The sequence below is a fragment of the Lampetra fluviatilis genome, chromosome 52, assembly GCF_964198595.1.
Source record: "Lampetra fluviatilis chromosome 52, kcLamFluv1.1, whole genome shotgun sequence".
NCBI classification, from domain to species: domain Eukaryota; kingdom Metazoa; phylum Chordata; class Hyperoartia; order Petromyzontiformes; family Petromyzontidae; genus Lampetra; species Lampetra fluviatilis.
The window spans coordinates 4,656,423-4,670,260 of NC_136326.1; the positions used below are offsets into that span (position 1 = coordinate 4,656,423).

The 13,838-nt window shown below is 47.9% G+C and overlaps 1 protein-coding gene across 1 annotated transcript in view; it reads left to right on the forward strand.

The window, feature by feature from the left end:
- Positions 1–13,838, forward strand: part of LOC144949015 (ryanodine receptor 2-like) — a 260,188-nt gene that overhangs the window by 9,913 nt on the left and 236,437 nt on the right. Inside the window, exons 5-9 of the mRNA XM_078878800.1 lie at positions 1,683–1,703; positions 9,306–9,380; positions 10,724–10,802; positions 11,335–11,447; positions 13,208–13,307. Of these exons, the coding sequence (XP_078734926.1) occupies positions 1,683–1,703; positions 9,306–9,380; positions 10,724–10,802; positions 11,335–11,447; positions 13,208–13,307 (388 nt within the window). The remainder of the gene's footprint in view (positions 1–1,682; positions 1,704–9,305; positions 9,381–10,723; positions 10,803–11,334; positions 11,448–13,207; positions 13,308–13,838) is intronic.

The following is a 13,838-nucleotide window of genomic DNA, read 5'->3' on the forward strand; positions in this document are numbered from 1 at the left end:
GGTGATGGTTATCTGAACCGGTCCCCGGGGCTCCCCTAGGTCGACTCGGCCTCAACTGAGTACCAGTGCCGGATTAAGCTGGTGCGGGGCCTGTAGCATATGTTATAAATGGGCCCTAAAAAACACTTAAATATTAAAGCACATATATTTTTAACTTGCATAGTAAAGTAATTGTATTTTTTTCGTTTGCTATACAGCCAGATAATACGAATCCATATTGGGAAGTGGGTTAAAATTAAGTTACAAGATTTGAGGATACAACAACAACGACAACAACAACAGACAGAGTGAGTTAAATGAAAGCGTGTAATAAAAAGGAGGGCTACTGCCCGAACCCGTCGTCTTTCATACGTAAATATATATTCCTTTTAGGGCCAGGGTACTATTGATGAATGCGTTGAGTTTATGTTTAGTTATTCGTCCATAAGGTGTGAACTTTTAATTTGAGTCCCACTTGCTAAGCTGTAGAAGCCACGCTGCCATAGTTCCAGCTGTCGTTGACCCGAGCACGTGATTTCGTGTGATGGGTTCGTGCCGTCAACGTAACGACCCCTGGGACCTGTGGTGAGCCCCCCTGAGAATCGCATCAAACAAACCCAGTCCAGTCGATTCGTTACTTCGCAAGGAAGATGGACAACGGTCCAGAAAGAAAGAAAACCAAAACGCACCAACGTGGATCTTTGTGTTGCAAGGGTCACCTCGGCTACGCCCAAATCGAAGATCGCGAAGTAAATTAAATCCCACCTGGAGCGGAGGGAGGGAGGGAGGGTGAGTGGGTAGTGTGGAGGAGAGAGATAAGGGAAGTGAGATCGTGAATGTGGAATTTCCATCGCTGGCTTGGGGCCGTAAACATGACGTGGGAATAGTCAAATTGCTTTATTGAGTGGGAGACCACGTTTATTGTATTCATTATCATTATTATAACAACAAAAACTAGCTATAATCTGTGGTTATATTTTTCGGACCCAAATTATTGTGCGAACAAAAAAAACCCATTATATATTTTTTCACTAAACTTTGTTTTGAGAATTGAATCAACCACTGTCTTGTGTAGATATTTCAGCTTCGTAGTTCATGGGCCCAGATAAAATGTTGTCCTCATTGGTACCACCTGCGATGGCAAAACTTGATTCATACCATCATCTTTAAATCGGCAATAAAATGTAATTACACAATAACATTATTTTATAAGTGCAATACGCGATCACCTAATACACATTTATCAGTGGAAATGCAGAAACTGGAATCGTTTTAATAAGTTTCCACCCCTTCTGGTACTGAATTCTGCTCTGGCCCACAGACGATGTATCTCAGATATTTTAGTTTAGTGTCTGCATCAGAGAGAGAGAGAGCAAGAGAGACAGATCCATGAAGGCTGAGTGGCAAAGGCTGGGAATCGAAACGTCATTTGATGTTTACCTGCATACCAGCGTTGCAACTGCAATGCTTTTCACTGGAGTCTACGAACGTGAAAACAAATTATACATTTTACCGCAAGCAAACGCGTAACGACGGTCAGGTCGTTAGACATAGGCAACAGATGAAGCTCATTAATGCACTAAGTTATCCTTATGCAACTTAAGAAAACGCAACTGAATCTCCATTTTTTTGTCGTGAAACTGATTTGTTTTGCTCTGTGTTTTCTTGTGTGTGTGTTTTTTTGTTTTATTTGTCGATGACAGAATGTTGACATGGAGAAATGGGTATGTTCCCTTTTTTAGGTTTTTTTTCCTAAGTTTCCCCGTCACTCTAAACATCTCTCCCTCCCGTGTGACGGTGTCTCCTTGGTTGTCTCACTCGTTTTTATGTCCTCTTCTGGCCTCCCTCTCCTACTCACTTTGTCCGTGAGCAATTTAAAGCTGACATGCCCGGCGACTCGACCATTGACCCACGCAAGCCCCCCCCCCCCCCCCCGTCCCCGTGGGATTATTCTGCGGATTAAAAAAAACAAACCGAAATAGTGACAACTAACAGCTGTGAATTTCGGTGTAAGAACGAGGAAATTTATAGCAATGTTTGCCCGTGGCATCTTGTCACTTGCCGTATATATATATTTTAAAAAAAAGGCATATCTATGCATTCGTTAAATGTTTGGGGTTTAAAAAAAACATGCGTACGCGTGGATTATGTCAACGGTTTCCAACATGTGTATACCGTGGCCACTGCAGCGGCGCACATTGTAATTTGACCTCGAGGTTTGAATTTAGACGGTTGGCTGAGATCGGGCATGGCGGCTTTAAGTTCTGTTTGTCAATTTAACTCATTGAGTCTGACCAGCACAGGTGAAGAATTCCTCCCCACCCCAACCCTCCAAAAAAAAAACCTCCCAACAACTACAACTATATTTACAACAACAACAACAACACAAACAAAAAACCCCAAAGTCAAACAGGGCAACTGACATTCAAACGACCCACAGACAATACAGGTGACAAAGTAAAACGGGGTCAAATGCGGCTCCCGCATTTTGCCTCGCGACCCATCGCTCTCTGCTGAAATCCGAGAGAATTTCCGCACGGCCACGCTGCGTTTTGGGGCTAGGGCGGGGGGTCGGGGCACGACAACATACGGCGATTTAAAAGTTGCTCTGTTTAACGGCGGTGTTGGACTGGCTAACTCTCACGCGTCTCAGCATTTCCCCTCCTCCCCCCCCCTCCGTGTTCGCTCTGTCGCCTGTCGTCCTCGTCGTCCACATTGTCCCCTTCCTTTTCTTTCAGCTTGGATTTTTTTTCTTTCTCCAAATGATTCCTTCCCAACCACCCTCCCCCTACTCTCTCCCCACCCACCAACCCACCCACCAACTCACCCACCTACCAAGCCACCCCCCACCATCATGCAAACAGAAAAAAAAACACCTTCCGATGAATTCATTCCGTCCAAATCACAAACCCGTTGCCCCCTGCCTTTTGATTCTCCTGGGGGGGTCGGGGGGGGGTGTCTGGGTCTGCGTTTGCTTTGCACTCGCCCCCCAGATTTCAGTTGACCGCCCCCCCCCTTCCCAAATAAAAATAAATAAGGGAGTAAAGATCGGATTCATATGTCCAACGCCTTCTTCCAAAGGGGTGGGGGGGGGGGGGGCAAAACTAATTTCAGCCCCCGTTTGCCAATTTTGTGTTTCCAGCGTAGGGTCGTTAATGTCCGCAGACGATAGAGCTCGCAAACGCAGGCACAATTCAACGTTTGAGAAGATAACCGTCGACTACAAACGTTGATGATTAAACAATCTTAATTGCGAATATTAAAATATATAGGCAATAATGTATTGGTCACATGAAGAATAGTAATAATGCGTTTTAATGATGTATGCATCAACTTAATTATAATAATATAAATATACTGTAAGGTGAGATCATGTGCCTATGTTCAGAGACATTGCATTATGTGGTAATGCAATGAACACACAGACGAGTGCACATAGGTACACTGGGCCTTTAAACAGAGACCAGACGCACACACCGCGTGCACACACACACACAGTTCAGGACACCCACTGTAAGTCTGGCACACAACTTCTAACTACTATTCACTACCTCACCTGGTATACAGGAGGTCGTGGGTTCGATCCCGATCCTGACACCTGTATATTTGGAGTTTGCATGCTCCCCCCGTGGTCATGTGGATTTTTCTCCGGGTCCTCATTTTTTTTCTTCCCCCCTCTGCATTTAGAATGAACGTGCGTTCAAAGCATTTGTCTGATATACATTTCCACACGATGATAAGCCACTTCCTTGAGCTTTCATTTGTGGCCAGGTCGCTTCCGAGAAAGAGCTACACGGCTTAGTGGGCCTAACCTGGTCAAATAAAACATAGTTCTTAGTTTAGTTTATAATCTGGCCTTCATGCCGTCTGGAAAAAAATGTTAACAATGTTCATTTAATATATGCTTTACAAAAGCCACCCATGTCATTACATATACACACACATCGCATGTCATTTCATCTATGCACATGCTATATATGTAACGTCAAATTGGTTACTAAGTAACGTAAAGTTACGTGTTCCCGACGTTAATGTAAGACGTTAAGTTGGCGTCGTCACTGATGGACAGCAAGTAAGCTGTACACGGAATTTGTTGAAATTGGCCACGAAAGAAATAGAATTGAGAAGACATTTGATGATGAAAGTCATGATTATAATAATAGGAATGGGTTTGTTTTGGATATGTCGTATTACTGACCGAAACTGTTCACAAATGTGTCTTCTAACAAGTGTATTTCACCTTGGTATGCTTTGGTTACAGTGTTCATTAATGACCTTGGTATTGACGATGCAACTGATGATTGTTGTATTGCGTTGTTAATAACCTGTGTTGTAACTAATTTGACCGTTACTCCTAATCAAACCTCAAAAATGTTTTTGACCTTTCCGTGTCAACGTTGACCCCTCCGTCCCCTCCCTCTCAGTGTCATTAAATGTCCCCTCGTGTACTCACTAACAACACTTCCTGGAATCCGTGCTAACATGTGTTTTTTGTTGGTTTTTTTTCTTCTTCTGTTTTAACGCAAAAAAAAATGTGTGTGTGTGTACGCTAAACATTGCAAACCGATGTAGAAAATGTTGCTCAAGGTAAGTTTGCACTTGTTTATTCAAATACAAAGCAATCAACCGACGGCTGTGAACCCGTTTGTTAACAGCAGGCAAGTGGTGTCTCACGGGCCAACGTGTTGTAGCATCAACATATATAGTTACATGATGTGTATATATACATACACATTTCAACAATTTACAGCCCCTTTGCCAATCCGTGGCTGGATTGAAGGCCCTGGTTCCTCCGTTTAAATATGACAGCTCTCCTTCACATTTAACGTTTCGAAACAGATTTAATGAGGATAACAATTTTTTGTACGTATTTATTTGAAGCAAATATACGGAACAGGACTCACCACTTGGCGGAGTTTCTTGGAGCACGCTTCGTATTCACGGCAGTAGAAACGTGAATGTCGACGCTTGCCCAAATGTGCACCGTGGACGCGTTGCGTTAAAACGCAGTCGGCTCTCGATTATCCGCGGGCATGTCATTATCGGTTCCAGGTCCGCTCGATTTTAACCGTGCGCTCGCGAAGAACCCAACAACAACAACAACAAACCCGGCAACGGCGATGCACCTCCTGCGCGTGCCGTTTGAATTGTTCGCTGCACCGTCCCGTCGCGGCGTGGGGGGGGGGGGGGTCGGTGACGGCTAACCACTTGGCCGCACGGCAGAGGTCGCAACCGGGTACCTGATACCCGTACCCTACCTGATACCCGGCTACCCGTACCCGGCCGGGTACGGGTAGCCGTTTGCGACCCTGGAGCGGCCGGGTACGGGTAGGCCGTGAGTCACTGGTGAGTCACCGTTTGTCACTCATTTCGGGTAGGGTACGGGTACGGGTAGGGAACGAGTACCCGTACCCGGCTGGGTATGGGAACCCATTTGCGACCCTGGTGCGGCCGGGTACGGGTAAGGAATCAAAACCCGTTTGCGACCTTTGCCGCACGGCGCTGTCTGCGAGCGAACCGACCGCAATTCCACGCCCTCGTCCTGCCGGACATCTGTGCGCAAGCCCCCAAACAAAGCAAAAAAGCTCGAAAGCGTCCGGTGTAAATAAATACTCTTTCAAATAAATATTCCGAGGTTAGCGATGAAATGGAACTTCAACGTTCGACTGTTTTAGTTGACTGGGCTAAGAGAAACGACCAATTGAACTGCACAGACTCAATGCCCCATATTCGTAGTCACGGCTCAGTTCAGGCTTGGACCTGGCTCACGTGAGCCACGGCTCAAAGCCGTGCGCTTGACTTGAGCCGACTCTTTTCGATTTAAAGCTTTCGTGACTGCAGGAATTCATCTTCTTGGTTCTTTCGGTAAAGTCACGTAGAATGGAAATAATAAAATAATTATTTTATTATGTTTTATTTTTATGGTTCTTTCGGTAAAGTCACGTAGAATGGAAATAATAAAATAAATATTTTATAATGTTTTATTTCTTATTTTATTATTTCCATTCTACGTGACTTTACCGAAAGAACCAATAAGTTGAGCCGACTCGTAGCATGGTCCCAGCCGTGCTCAGGATTTCCACGAGGCTGAGGCTGAGCCAGGCCGTGGCAAGATGTTAATTACCTCGCCTGGTATACAGGAGGTCTTGGGTTCGATCCTGACCCTGACGCCTGGAGTTTGCGTGCTCTCGCTGTGGCCGCGTGGAATTTTCTCCAGGTCCCTCCGGTTTTCCCCTCCACATTTAGAATCGACACGCGTTCAGAGCATTTTGGCTGCAATCAAATCCCACGCGATAAGCCACCGATTTCGTTGAGCTATCATTTGTGATAGCCAGGTCACTTCTTAAAAGGGCGACACAGCTGAGTGGTAAAATAATCAAATACAAATTAGGAAATAGGTCAGGGCACGGGCCTAGTAAGACTTGACCACGAATCCGCAGGTTGTCGTCAACAAGGCTTGGGCTGCGGCTAAAAATACAACATGCCGACTACATGGACACCTCAGGCCACCTCTCCTGTCCCCCCAATCCCCTCTGTGCTCCGGATATTCGAGAGTTGACTGTGCAGCTAAAATGTATATTTGCAAATTTACGCTGTACGTGAATACATGAGAGGCAGTCAAAAAGTTTTTTTCTTTTCTACCAGACCCTACATTTTGATATTCTCATCTTGTCCACGTAACCGCACAGCAAAGCCGTGAGTGGATTGTGACGGCAAAAAGACGGACCCGGCGTTCGCCCGCTTGTTGCCGAGGTCACATGGTTTGAACCCAGCGGCCCGCCCTGGTTAACACCGCGGCTGCATTAACCGTGAGCGCTACACGCCCGTCTGATTCGTGGTGGGCATTGAAGATCCATTTGAAGTTATTCGAAACGGAGGAGGTCGTTGTTGCCTGCTGGCGGCAATGCCTTGAGATGTGGTGCTTCGGAGGCGCCGGTAATAAACGATCGGTGGTGATGTTTTAATGAAATGGCGTTAAGAAGTCGCTTAAATTGTGAGCCGTTGCTTTTAAATTTGAACACAATTGGGAGTTTTGTAGAAGCCTTTTTGACTGCCATTCGTGTCTGTCTTGCGTGTACGTGTTATAGCTTGTAAAATATATAAATGCTATACTGTATAATTGTGCAAATGCTGTATGTATGCTTGGCTCATTAAATGCTAACAAAAAATATAATAATGACTTAATTAAATTTATATTAAAAGTTAAACAGCAACGACGATGATAACAATAATACAGATAGCAATAATGAGAGATTATCATACGCTGTCCAAGGTGGCTCGGCATTAAGCCGGTACGGCTGAGAACCTGGGTTCGATTCCAGGGTTCATCTGCCCAAGCATGTGACTAAACCAAATTTGATAGTTTGACTGTATGGACTCGGCCTGGTCACCAATGACTGCGTATAAAAATATATATTTAATGTGTTCCCTCGACTTGGTTAAATTTAATCTCAAATAACTAAAAATATAAATAGTGAGGTTGGAATTTTTGTTAAAAAAATCATTCAGCTCCCCCCTCCCCTCCCACCGCTGTGGATAAGAGGTCACTCGAAGGGATCTCAGAAGTGGTTCTGTGGTATCACCTTCTGCGGGCCTCTCTTCAACACACAGAGTGGTGGGGGAGGGGGGGGGAGGAATTCGCCGCTCAGCGAGCGTTCTGATTGGACCCTTCGTCTCGTGGCGCGTGACGCCGATCACGGCAGTTGGAAATAATTTGGAGGAGGGGGCGTGGGGGAGGAGGTTGATTAAGGACACGTTTTTTAACAAATAGAAAATATGCCTTGTCCTCAAAATAGCGTGGCCAGATTTTATTGTGTCCCACATAAACTGGGATGTTCGGGAATAATCCTGAAATTTGGGGAGAAAAAGGGAGAACATTTAAGAAAAAATAACTTTTTCGAAGTTCAAATCTTTTCGGGGCTCTAAAATCAACGTTGACTTCATTGGTACCTCATTTGCCAGTAAAAAAACAATTATCATATTTTTTACTGGCAAATGAGGTACGAATGGTGTAAATGCTTACCCCAAGCTATCATACTCTGATGGTGCATTATCTTTGAGTTGTGCGCCTTTTGGCGTCATCTGGTCCAACCCATGTGAGAATAGGCTCTAAGAAAAGCTGTCTCGGGTGTGGACCAATCAACTTCAAGGACAGTGCATACATTATCAGAGTTATGTTTTTTGTTTGCATTATGACTGCAGGTATTGTGGTCTATGTAAACATGACTCCTTGTAAAAAAAAGGCGTCAGTTTTGTTGCCAGATAAAAGGGTAAAAAAAAACAATTATCAACGTTGACTTGTTGCTAAGTGCGCAGGAACGACGAGACGGCGGGCAAGTCCCTGTCAAGCATCTACTCGTGCGCTTTATTTCAACGTGCGCGAAAGTAAACACGAGCAACGAACTACATCGATACTTTTCGATTTAAAGCTTCTTTCGTGACTGCAGGGATTCATCTTCTTGGTTCTTTCGGTAAAGTCACATAGAAGGGAAATAATAAAATAATAAAAATAAAACATTATAAAATTTCGATTTAAAGCTTTCGTGACTGCAGGGATTCATCTTCTTGGTTCTTTCGGTAAAGTCACATAGAAGGGAAATAATAAAATAATACAAATAAAACATAATAAAATCATTCAGACGCTGTCTTCCCGACAGACCTGTTCTTCACCTGAGAACGGCTGCTTGCGTTGTGGCCGAAACGTCGTGAGAATTATATTATATAATGTTTTATTTTTTATTATTTTATTATTTCCCTTCTACGTGACTTTACCGAAAGAACCAAGAAGATGCATCGATACTCTTTGGTTCTTTCGGCTAAGTCACTTAGGCATATAATTAAATTAATCACGACGTTTCGGGCGCAACACAAGCGTCCGTCATCACCTGAAAGAACCAAAGAGTATGGATTCCTGCAGTCACGAAAGCTTCAAATCAAGATTGAATCACATCGAGCTGTGGACACGAGGCCCACCGTTCAACCTTCAGTGGAATATAACGTGGGGGGTGGGTTGGGGGGTGGGTTGTGTACACGTTTGTTGGGCTTAAACGGTCTCGACCGTCAGCCGGTTATTTTGAGGACGCGACGATCGACGTCCTCGCGCGACCCGCAATGTGACGACCTCCACGCCGCGTCCAAGCAGGAGGTCGACCGCCGTCGGCTCGCGAGATCGAGTCGATGCACAGGTGGGATGCGTGGAGGCAAGACGCGGAGGTGCGTCGGGAAGGTTCATCACCGGCCGTAACCCACCCCTACCCCTACCCCCACACGATCCCTCCACGCTCCCCGCGCTGACGAGTGCCTCTGTATGTGTGGGGCGAGCACAGACGGCACAGGGAGGTGGACACAGGACGCTGCTGTACGGACACGCGATCCTCCTGCGGCACTCCTACAGCGGGATGGTGGGTTCCGTTCTCTCTCTCTCTCTCTCTCGAAGCACCACTGGTGGATGTGTGTGGAGGGGGGGGGGCACAGGGGGTGGCCGATGGGGGTGATCCCCTCCTCCGCCCCCCATGGGAAGTTGGGACAAAGGGGGGCAGGAACGAGAAGAAATAACCCGGCATTGTTAAAAAAAATAATAATTTGGCCCAGTTTTTATTTGTGCAATCGTTGGACGCGATCAGTCCGCTGCTGGATGAAGGCTCCCCCCCGGGCACTTTGCCATCGCTCGCAATCCTGCGATGCCACAATCCTTCTCCCGCTCCACCCCGCGTTGGTCGCGCGGTGGGCCCTCTTCCCTGCTTTCGCTGCCGTTCTTTCACCAGTCTCGTCCACCGGCCGTCAATCATCTCCAGCCGTGGCACGTCCTTCCCAAGCCCCACTTACTTCCCCAGCTGCTCGGTGTCACGTCTTCGATTCGCATGCGATGCCTGATCCACGCGTTCCTCTTCCTGTCACCCAACGGAATTCCAATGAGCCACCTCTGCGCGTGTTGCATTACGTGTGTGCGCAGCGAGTTGGTGCGGTGGGGAGTACGGGTGGTGCATATGCCCGTCATCCCAGTCGGTTAACCCCGTAACACCTGACTCTGTCTTGCCGCGGCCTCATGCCAGCGACGAGACTTTCACACTTCACGGGACAGCCTCAAAGTGCACCTAGCCTGGCACCAGCGCTGCGATGACGTCACCGCCGCATGGTGGCGAATGGCGGCTGCTGCTGCTGCTGTTGTCTGTGGGGAGTAGCGCCCTGCACTACGAATCGTGCCACCTGAGTTCAATTAGCAGCTGTGGCTAACATTGGCGTGTGATATCAGAACCAGCGTTCTGTGCCTCTCCTGTGTCGAAGTTAGCCTCAGATGAGTAGCTAGCGTGGTGTGGCTACACCATCCCCACTTGAGCCGTGCTGGCTACATGGTGGGGGGGGGGGGGGTCCGTGTGGTTTTGTGTGTCTGTGTGTGCGTGTGGGGAGCGGTAGTGTAGCGGTTAGCACGCTGCGCTACGAACCTGGCGACCCAATTTCGATTTCCACTCGCGGCCAACGCCGGTGACGATTATCTGAACCGGTCCTGGGCCTCCTCCCCTAGGTCAACTCAGCCTTAAATGAGCACGTGTTGCGGTTTGTAAACATCGCCACCGGAGAGACAAAGGCGGCTGGGCGCGGTGCCGCTGGCCACCCACCCCCTCGTGTGCCGTTCGGGCCTTCATAGCTACTGCTCGCTAACGGCACTTTCCCCGACAGTCCGTTAAGGCTATACGGGGGGGGGCACCTTTGTCTTTGTGTGTGTGTGCGTGTTTTGACCTTGCAGTACTTGAGCTGCCTGTCGACGTCGAGGTCTTCGACAGACAAACTCGCGTTCGATGTCGGGCTCCAGCAAGACGCGTCAGGTGCGGTGCGACCGTGTCCCCCCCCCCCCCGCCATTGCTTCCGTGGAAGGGAATTCATGTTGTCGGGAATTTAACGCTGGGGCAGATTTTTTTGATTTATTTTTGTAAATCACTTTACCAAAAAAAATAAAAATTTCATCATGTAGTTTTCGATTTTTCCATAATAGAGTTTTCTTGGGTTAGATCGTGTAAATATATGTGTTGTCAAACCCACCACCACCCGACACAGCCAATTTATGAGGTTTGTCATGTAAACAACGTGGCCAATTCGTTACTAGTACAACACACACGGCCGAAAGCCACCATCGCCGCCGCCGCCGCTGCTGCTGCTGCTGCTACAGCTACGAGGATGACCAGAGTTTGCGCGAGGATGGCTTATGCTCCCTGACGAGCTCGGCATTGATCGACAGTTCGATTCCTGCCACGGACACCCAGAGACGCACGCGCCCTTGTGCGCGCCGTGTCCCAGCGCAAATCGGGAGCCGTGCCGCGTGATTGAGTTGGTTGTCGGCGCGGTCCCTCCCCCGCGCAGGCGAGTCGTGTTGGTGGACAATTCACCCAGCGTCCAAGCAGCGCTCGGAGGGAGAGAAGGTCCGGGTGGGAGACGACCTCATCCTGGTCAGCGTGTCGTCAGAGCGCTACCTGGTGAGACGGCCCGTCGCAGCCGCGTCTCGTCGCGTCTCTCCTCCGGGGACGGCCGCCATCCTCGCCCACATCTCCGTCGCGTTCCATCCTGGGGCCCTCTCCTGTCTCTTGTCCTTTCACGGTTGCACACACTCTCAATTTCGGGCACCCCGTAGGTCAGCGACCAAACAGTCAGATGGTTGTGATCGGCCCGTGAGTACGTCGCTCGGATTAGAAACACGCCTTTAAATTGTGGAGAAGATTTGGCTGCTGTAAATGTCCACGTGAAGAAGCCATTTCGTTGAGCCGTCATTTGTTGCGAGGTATCTTCTGAAATAAAAGTAATATCTCAGTGGGCTTTACCCGGTACAATAAAATAGTTTAGTTTTATTTGTAAACTTTTTTTAATTTGCTTACCTTTCCTATACTTTTCACTCCTATCGTGTTTTTGTGTCGTTTGTTGTTGTAACGTTCTGACCCGCCCCTACTGGACATCTGTGAAACACATTCCTGCGGAGGGAGCTGGTAGGAACGTTGGGTTGCTCGGTCAATGGCCAGGGTCAACGGCGGCGTGGTGTATTCCGCAAATATGGCCGACTGTGAGGGCGGACACAAGCCGGCGTGAGTAGGTTAAACGTTGAGTTTTGTAAGGGCACCACGGGGTGACCAGCCCCTTCCCACCCAGCCCCTCCCTCCCCACCTAGCCCCTCCCTGCACGACGGACACAATAATCCCCTGTGGGCTGGTGTAACCAGGAGGTTCCTACCAGTAAAAGAGCTTTATAGCTTATCAGATTGTTCCAGTATAAATCAATATGATGATTCCGATTTGGAGTTTGCATGTTCTCCCCGTGGTTACTGGTATTTGTATCCGGGTCCTCCGTTTTTTTCCCCACATGCATTCAATCAATATACGTTTAGGATCATCATACGTTTAGACCAGTGGTTCTTCACCTTTTACTGCAGCCTTGTACCCCTTTGGTTCTCAATCGTAATTTTCTATAGCGTTAATAAATACATGGGTTTTGATGAAACAAAGTAGTTGTAATCACGTGCCCGTACTTAATTTGTGTTTCAATGATTTACCTTAAAAAAAAATCCGGCATGTCTCGCACACCCCAGTTTAAGAACCACTGGTTTAGAGCAGGGGTCCCCAACGCCCGGGCCACAGACCGGTACCTGTCCGTGGCCTGTTAGGAACCGGGCCGCACAGCAGCAGGAGGTGAGAGCGGTGAGTCCACGCGTGGCCCGCCCCAATTATTTTATTATTTACCACTTCCGTCCGCGCCTCTTTCCCGCACTGCGCGCTTATCTCAGTGTCACAGTGTTGGTGAGCCCACGAGCTCTAACCCCGAGTAGCCAGAATGAGTAAAAAACAAACGTGGCTGGAGAGCTTCTTTGAAAAGGGGGAAAGACCCAATGATGAACCCCCCCCCCGGTCCGTGAAAAAATTGTCTTCCACGAAACCGGTCCCTGGTGCCAAAAAGTTTGGGGACCGCTCGTTTAGAGTATTTGACTACTCTAAATGTCCACACGGTCATAAGCCACTTCGTTGGGCTTACCATTTGTGAGCTTAGCCAGGTCAACCTCTGAAAAAGAGCTATATAGCTCAGTGAGGCCTTACCTGGGGGGAAAAAAATGGTTAATTCAGCCACTCGGTGGCCTCTGCGGAGGGCAAATGTGGGCGACGCTTCGTCTGCGGCGTGGGCGGCATGGGTAGCGGGCGCCGTGGGGCTCGCGTTGCCGGCGCCGCGTGACCGGCTCCGTGTCTCTGCGCGGCAGCACCTCTCCTACGCCACGGGAGGCCTCAACGTGGACGCGTCGTTTCAACAAACGCTCTGGAATGTCGCTCCGACGTCGTCCGGCAGCGAGATCGCGCAGGGTGAGTGCCGGAGACGGCTCGGTAGCCGAGGGGGTGGGTGGCGCGTTTGCGGTGGCGGGTAAATAAAAACAAAAATGAAATATATTTAAATTTCAACAGCAATAATGATCATGGGACCTCCTTTGCCAGTACCAAAATATACTAAATAGGGGTTTTCCCCTTTTTTCTGGCAACAAAACTGACACCTTTTGCAAGGAATCATGCTTACATTAACCACAATACTTGCAGTCAAATGCAAATAATACTCTGATCATTTATGCATTGTCTTTGAAACTGATTGGTCCACACCAGAGACAGCTTTCTTTAGAGCGTCATCTGGTCGAACACCATATGAGACTAGGCTCTAAAGAAAGCTGTCTGGTGTGGACCAATCCGTTTCAAAGACAATGCATAAATGATCAGAGTATTGTTTTTTTTTGTATTTGACTGCAAGTATTGTGGTTAATGTAAGCATGATTCCTTGCAAAAGGTGTCAGTTTTGTTGCCAGAAAAAAAGGGGAAAAACCCTTTCAGCAATAATGATGATAACAA